Here is an 8110-nt window from a genome sequence, read left to right on the forward strand (position 1 = left end):
TGCAGAGCTCTGCCAACTGGGAAAGAAAATGGCCAAACTGGAGCCGCTGCACTTTCTGTGCCCCTGGAGCACATGCAAGGGACGGCTGATGAGCAGAGGACTGGGCCTCCGGTGGCTCTCGGCAGGTGATTGTCCTTTTAAAAATGAAAAGCAAACCCAGAATGGTCAAAAGGCCCTGAAAGCCAGCAAGAATTACAAATAGGGATTGAAAGCTAGAGAGACAGAAAATCTTAACTGGATATCCACCAACCTGTAGAGGAACACGTTTGGATTAAAATGAAATGGAGCTTTGTACTCTCAGGGTTTCAGAGCAAGAATTGAAGAGGAATTATTCACATTTGCTATTTGTGAAGCTGGATTGCTTTTTCTGTGAACTTGCCTTTTTGCCTTCTCACCTTGTCAGAAAATTGTGAAAAGCTGCTGGGATGGTGTATTTGGGGTAGTTCTTATCACAGCACGTAGCAGAAGCATTTCCATGGTTTCAGAACACGGGGAGAGTTTCCTATTTAATCCTAGCCTCCCGAAGTTAACCCCTTTCCTCTTGTGGTAAGCCAGCCTGTCCACCAGTCACCAACCTGCCTTATATTTCACTACCATTGATATTTTCTCTTTGTGAATATCTATCAATATTTAATACAGTGGTGTCAGTTTTGCTGTAAGATGAGAGGAACTACTAGTAAACCTTGAATTATGCATTGTGTGGCTGGGTGAAGCTGGGGAGAGTGTTCTTTTGGACCCAAAGCTCTTGGAGTTGATCTCCGGGACCTGCATCTTGAGATCCTAATAATGGATGAGCACCAGAAGAAACTCAATCAGTGGCATGAGGGAAGGCCCCGCAAAGTGAGGTTCAAAATATCGTCAGCTTACAGTGGTCGAGTGTTGAAACAAGTCTATGAAGATGGGCAGGAACTTGAGCCCCCAGCCAAAGAGCACTCTCGGCGTTTTCTCCGCCACAGCTTCGAGCCAGGCGACCGTTTCTGTGGGGCTGGGGAAATGCCAGAAAACAGGTTTTACTCGCCAGCCAAGCTGACTGCCCAACGGATCAGCATATTCAAAGAGGACAAGAAATACAGTCTCACCAGTAACTCGCCTCTCCTCAGCGACTATCAGTCGAGCGACACTCATTGCAAGGTAAGTAATGGCCAGCCCAGGGCTGTCAAACGGATTGGAAACCGACTTCAGACTGAAATATTTTTATAGCAATATGGCAACGGAGTCTCAAACTGGAACCTCATTCGTATAAAACTCAGCTTTGTCAGTCCAGGATTTTAAAAGGGTGCTTGTAAATCTTCAGCCTTTATCCCACAAATTCTGTATTCTGCTTACTGCAAATGGCAGGAGCCACATGTTTTACAGCAGTGCGGTCAGCAAGTGCCTAGCTGTGCTCCATCTTCTCTCCTCACTGGGTTGATCCATTTTATAGAATAAGATATAACATTTCCATGTCTATCCATCTATATATAGTAATTCTAATGCATCTAATGCAGTCAAATGTAAGGTGGATATTATCTTAATTAGCTATATTTTAAACATTAAAGTTGCATGACTTGAGCTGGTAAAAAGGTTAGTGCCACCGGCAGCGTGCCAGTGAGCCTCCGAGCAAGGCATCCGCATCCTCTGGCAAGTCAGAATTACCCTTTGGCTACTTTGAAAATCCCAGCTTAGTTTCACTGGCTATTTTGTTAACATATAATTAATGCCACTGATATAGAACTGTCTTGTTAGTCCTAATAAAAAACCAGTACCAATGTAATATATGCTAAATTAATTAATATACAGGGATTATGTTCATTTTCTTACCCTGTCGAATTAGATTTATATATCTTTTGCTGCTATTTGGTTTTATCAAATCTAGATGCACCAACTAAACAATTCATACACCAACGATGGCATATCGGCACTATTGATAACACAGCCACATCACACTGATATGCAAACTCTAAATGGAGTATGTTATATTGATATAATCAGCAGACTTGTAAAACTTGAGGTGCGTCTGCTCAAAGGAAAGATGATAAAAAGGAAGACAGGGTGAGGTAGGCTGGCTGGCTGAATCGGTATCGGGCCTTTCCCGGGGAGACGGCTCACTGCAATCCGGCTCGGAACAACGAGCAGTTCGCGTCAGCGAAGAAGTCGGCCCGTTGTCCTGCCCTGCCTCGCACACCACCCCGGTCCTGCGGCGCCTGCTCGGTGCTACTGCCCCAGCCGCTTGCAGGAAGGTCAAGAATTGTGTGTGTCTCCAGCGAGAGATGTGAGGTCACGCAAGTACGCCAGCTGCTGTCATATCCAGAAAGGATATAAGGAACGTCACTGAGACTGAAGTGCTTTAAAAAGTATGTAATACTTCTTATGGCCTTGGTTTGAATACATTAAAAGTCTACTAATTCTTGGTGCTAATCAAAGTTGCATGTAGGAAACCCATATGGCTGACACTTGAACTATATTTAGTTGATACGCTGGGCATCTAGTTTAACTGAAAATATCAAACCACGATGAATCTCTCTTGCCTGAAGACAGAGCACGAGTGCGATCTTATCCATACCATTAATTTGTTCTGCGTTCTTGGGTAACGCTCATCTCTAGTCCTAGTTTCCCTAACCGTAAATACCTTGAGTAATCACGCTATCCAGTACCAGTTCTGTTTTATATCAACGTGCATTTGGTATTTGGAGGCACGGTGTCTGCGTAACAAATATGAGGCTTTTAAAGCCTTCTGCAAATGGTAAGGATTTGTGCTCGCCTGCCTCCCCCTCCGCGCGTCTCCCCATAGAGAAGCAGGTGCCCAATTGCTGGGAGAAACATCATGCACCTCATGTCAGCTGATGCGACTCTGGCAGGGTATTTTCTTAGGAGAACATCTCCTTTTGCATTGCTTCTTGCCACAGATACTTAGGCAGAGCGAAATATGGAGAGTGTGTAAAACAATAGGCTATAGTAACTGCCATATGATACTAGTGCAAAGGGAAAAAGGGACCAGGTAACAAAATGCTGCTTTCAGAGATATGTGTGACCATAACAATTTTAGCTTTGAAATCATTAGAAAAGAATATAAATTCAAGTGTGATGACAGATGGTTATTTAGACTGGCTCCTTGCTGTTAGGAACACAATTTAGCATTAAATAATGAGGTGGTTTTATCGTCTGACCCTTTTGCTGGCATTAATAAATTACAAAGAAAAGCTTTCTTTTAAATCTGAAAAACCCCATCAAAGGCTACAGAATAGGTCACCGTCATGGGGAATTTCTACTTCTGGCCATAAATATGAAAACCCCTCTCTGCCTGCACCCCCTCCAACTACTCAACCTGCAAAGAAATGTAGGTCAGTCTCCAGTGCAGAGGCTGCTTTTCCGTATCTGCCAACACCGCTGCTCTTAGAACTGTGCCGCCTTTTTTTCTTGCATATGGGTTGGAATGAGAATTTACATCCCAGAAAGCTTTCCCCACCCGGAATGTGACATTAAAGTGAGGCTCCTAAGATTTGACCCACAGCCTTGGCCTGATCCCGTGGTCCGTTAGGGCTGTCTCCCCGCTGCCGTTCTGCTCCCTGCTCAAATTTGTTCTGCTCCCTGCCCAGAGGTGGTGGTGGGCAGCCGGCTGGTGCTGCAGAGCCAGCTGAGCAGGTGACCGGTGGAGGGGATGTTCTGGAAGCCCAGGGATCATCAGCGTTTGCAGAGTGTGTTTATACAGGCGGGACACTGACAAGATCCTTCTACAGGCTTCCCCAATTCTAGATTTTGGCAAGATCATCATCTACACTAATAACCTGAAGATCATCCGTGCACCAATGGACGAGAGAGAGCTCATGAAAAGAATCATCCAGACTGAGGGAATAAACGACTGGGCCTTCATATACCGGGAAAGGAAAGAAAGATTTGGTGGTGGACATAAAGATGTGGAAAAAAAGGTTGCCTGCAACCAGTATGTGCAGGTAAGAAAAAATGGAAAGAGTTTTTTTTTCCCGTAAGTCTTTTGGGTCTTACAGCCCTGGTCAGACCATTCAGTATTCCCACCCAAGCCCCATCTATGTCTGCATCTGGCACTTAACTAAATTTGGATTAAAAGCATCACTTTGCTCTTTCCACTCGGGAGACAACCGATCAACGCGGCACTGCAGCCTGTGCTCTGGGGACAGCCGTTCTGTCGCCAGATGCTGATGTCTCCCACTTGACTCTTCCCCTGGAGATGACTGATGTTTATGTAGCTTGGCTTAGGTCCGTCCGTCGTCACTCTCTCCCAGTGGAATAAGGGCAGGCCGGAGTTCCTCCAGCCTGACGAGGCTAAACACAGCTGCTCTGTGGTTGAGACTGCCAGAGGCTAAAATTTTAATACGAGCTGAAATAAGATTGTGCCTTCCACTTGTTTTCTCACGGGTTAGTCTTTGTTGGTCAGAATCCCAATTAGTCTGACCATAATTTGATACCACAAAACATAATGTTGTCGTGCCGGGCAAATACGAAGCATTACAGTTTTGCAGATCTGAGACCGACCTGTGCTGAGTGCAGGTTACCTTGGTCCTTCTGCAACCATGAGCCTTGCTTACAGCTCACCTGCACAAAGACCCCATGAAAACTGAAAACAGCCCTGAGAAACTAAGTCGGAATTTTGGCCTTTGTCAGTTTTGAAATAAACTTGATTTTCAGAAAAAGGGCTTTAACATAAAAGCCAAGATTCATTCCATCTACTGGCAGACACCTATCTGAGTCATCAAAAAATCACTTCTGGCCTTTGGGGGAATGTGTGTCAAAAAGGACCTCCAAAAGGTAATTGATGGCCTTCCTCCAGTCACCTTCACTGGAGGAACACACTTTGGAGCAAGACAATAGCTCCTGTAAGGCATTGTTCCAGAGAAATTTGTTAACCTTGGCAGAACTCGGCAAAGTACTCCAGTCCTCCTTGATGTTTGGGAACAAAAAGTAAAACCTGAAGGTCCTAAAACTATGATTTTTTTTTTTTTAAGAATAATTTTGGACTTTCTATACACTGGTATTACGAACATTCAGTTAAAGATGACCAAACCACAGGAAGGTTATTCTTCTGAGAAGTCAACTAATTTGGACTATCAAATTCATAAGCAGGCACCAATGTGAAGTGTATCTGGCACCAACTCCTCATATCTTAGTTAAAATCTCCTTCCATAGTGCCATGTAAAGTGGAACTGCTGCACAGGGACGATGCAGGACTCTGACCCTGACATCAAAAGAATGAACCTACGCTGTGCTACATTCTTCCTGATGCAGATACTTAATAATTTCTGGGCTCTGTGGAAGCACTGAATTTTAAGAGGGGATTTGAAAGAGGCTGTCTGGCACCCTGGGAGAGAGTTGCAGGCACAAGGGACAGCTTGAAAGAAGCCACGCATGTCGGCGATGAGGGATTTGGAGGGGAGAGGGCAAGGAGAAATGCTTGAGGAAATGAAACGTGGCTCAAAACTGGGGATGCAGAGCCGAGATGTTAGGAAATGATGGGAAGACGTGTGGAGCTATGCAGACCCTTGCAGGAGGAGAAAGACGAATTTAAAAGTGTTGTGTTGCAAGCCCAGTCACATTCGCTTCTAATTTTCTAGAAGTATCCAGAAATTGTCCCCAAATATACAGGAGCCTTTTTCTTGAAGACCTTGCTGTAGAGAAGTGAGTAGTATTGGCAGAGTGGCATGTCAGGAGCAGCAATTACTTAAAAGACCAGAAGACAGAATTTCCCTCTTTCAAGTATGTTACTGACTTTGGTGTCTGATATCCAGCAGGAGATTTTTTTTCATCATCTGTCTCTTTCAGGAAGGAGATGCTGAAGACGGTTGCTCCCAGTGTAAAGGGTCAGGCTCTGCGCCTTGCTCACTGTGCCATGGAAGCAAGTTTTCAATGCTGGCAAACAGATTCAGAGAGTCCTACAGGGCCCTCCGATGTCCGGCTTGCAATGAAAGCGGCCTGCAGCCCTGCCAGATCTGTGCTGCCTGAGCAGGACCGCCATCCCGGCAGCAGGCTGCAAGCGCCACAGCAATATTTTGTCAAAAACTTTGAATTATTTAACCTTCAAGCAGCCTCGCAATCATGACAAGTTTTTAAAAGATGGGAAAGGAACGTTACACGTATCTCACTGTAAATGTGAATGCTGCAGCTCTGCTACCACCATGGCTCTTGTCTGCTACGTACTTGTCTGACTTCTGCACCGGCCCAGGCCCCGGTGCCTGCAGGGGTGAACGCATCCCCCATGCTCGAGGAAATTTTCTGCATTCGGAAGTTAAGCACCTGCGTAAATGTCTCTGGCATCTGGAACTCAGCCTAAATTTGCTGGCACTGCTCCTCAGTTCGGTGTTTGGTGCCCGGCACAGCCAGGCCCCCGCCCACCAGGCGCCCCAGTAACACCATTACAAGCAGCAGGAGTAGGTGCAGTTTGGGCACGTCGGTAACGTGTAAAGTCCGTTTGTACGACAACAGCAGAGCGGTGCCTCCCCGAGGTTTTAACGTCCTGAACGTTTTAAAATTGCTGTCTTTTGCAGTTAACTCTGTACTTGCCCTGCAGTGTCACAAGGGTTTCCCCAAGATTTTGCCGATTCTTACATCTGCTTTAGCAGATGCAGTGATTCCTTTGGGGTCTGATTTATGGGAAGAAATTGAAAACCCTATAAAAAATGTACAATAATTTATTATTATAAATAAAAGTTATTAAGTTTTTAGCCTACTTATGAGGAAGTGCTGAACTAAAATTCCCCTGTATGATGCTCAGCACTTTTCAGGATCAGGCTGGTGGTGAGCAAGACTTCTGTTGCTTAATATTAATCCCATGTTGTCATCTGTGGAAGGTAAACTCTAATTAGTTGCGGTGAAGCAATGATGTGGGAGGCTTTGCAGGCTGCCACTGGTGGCACAGAACACAGGGGCTTCAGGAGGTTGAGGCAAACGGGGGAAATGGTATCTTTTCCCCAAAGCATTAACTTATTACATTTTATATTCACGAGTAATGTTAATGTGGCCTTAACTTGCATATTACCTCTGAGGCTCTGATGAGTTAAGAGACTGCTCACATGTACTTCATGCTGAGGTTGCAAGCCTAGACAGGGTAATTTATGGCCAAGTTTCTATTTTCCTATGGTAGGTTATAAGATTTCTCTGCAATACTTTGTTTTAACTCTTATACTTCCGTATGTCTCCTACTGAAATTGTTCAGTGGGTACTGAGGCTTTATTTTTCAAAAAAAAGCATACGTCTATAGCAGATACTTGATTGGCTTCATTTATCGTATCAGGATCTGCAATACAAAAAAATGTAGTCCTTGGGGTATTCACTGAGGGCAGATGAGACCTCACAAATGAGAAATTGTTGTCAAGTGGATTTCTTCCCTCAACTTTGACCTGTTTGATCTCATAGTTTGTTGGGCTTTTTCGAAAGTTTGCCAGCTCAAGATAAGAAAAAAGCAACCAGCTGAAATTGTTGCCTGATAGTTTAATGTTTATAATAAAACTAGATGCAAATACGCATTTATAAAATCAGTATTTATTGTTCTTTGGTAATTACGATGTTTCTCAACCACTGTTACTCCTCCTGGCTGCATCAGCTACTCCCATTCATCCCGCGACGTCACTGGGGCGATGCTTGCAGCGAGGAGCCGTGCCTTGGGACGGCTAGGGACTCCGTTTAGCCCCGAGTCCCGCAGGCCCCAGCGCGCGCCCGGCCCCACTGGAGTGGGGACAGCGGGACCCGTCTGTGCGTAGCATTAGCACCGGGCTGTGAGCCGCACGGTCAGAGCTGGGTGGGTTTGCTCCCCCGACTTCAAATGCACTCAAGATTCTTTTTGGTAATACACTGACTTGATTTACCCAATAAACGCTCTCTTACTTCACAGGAAAAAGAGGTTTGAGTATCCCAAAAGCATCGTGGTGAGGCTGTTGTTGAGGCAATGGGTTACTTTTAAGACGTTGCTGGTTTTATTTCCGCTGCAGCCAGAGGCTCCCGTCCATCCCCGCTGGGCTCACTCTGCCTGCGGTGCTCGGCACGGTGCGCAGGCATGAGGCGTAACCCCGGCCGCAGCCCACGCTGGCCGTCGCAGTCAGCGCTGCCCTTGGCCAGCCCAGTTCTGTTACCAGCTTGAAGAGGCACAAACGTGCCCGGGGCCATC

At 45.7% G+C, this 8110-nt stretch overlaps 1 protein-coding gene across 1 annotated transcript; it reads left to right on the top strand.

Annotated features, from left to right (window-relative positions):
* Positions 1-786: 786 nt before the first annotated feature.
* GRXCR2 (glutaredoxin, cysteine rich 2) lies at positions 787-5952 on the top strand. Its single transcript, XM_010288679.1, has 3 exons — positions 787-1131; positions 3717-3929; positions 5773-5952. Exons 1-3 carry the CDS (start codon positions 787-789, stop codon positions 5950-5952), a joined length of 738 nt encoding a protein of 245 aa, XP_010286981.1.
* Positions 5953-8110: the final 2158 nt, after the last annotated feature.

Source organism: Phaethon lepturus, unplaced genomic scaffold (genome assembly GCF_000687285.1).
Source record: "Phaethon lepturus isolate BGI_N335 unplaced genomic scaffold, ASM68728v1 scaffold23120, whole genome shotgun sequence".
NCBI lineage: Eukaryota > Metazoa > Chordata > Aves > Phaethontiformes > Phaethontidae > Phaethon > Phaethon lepturus.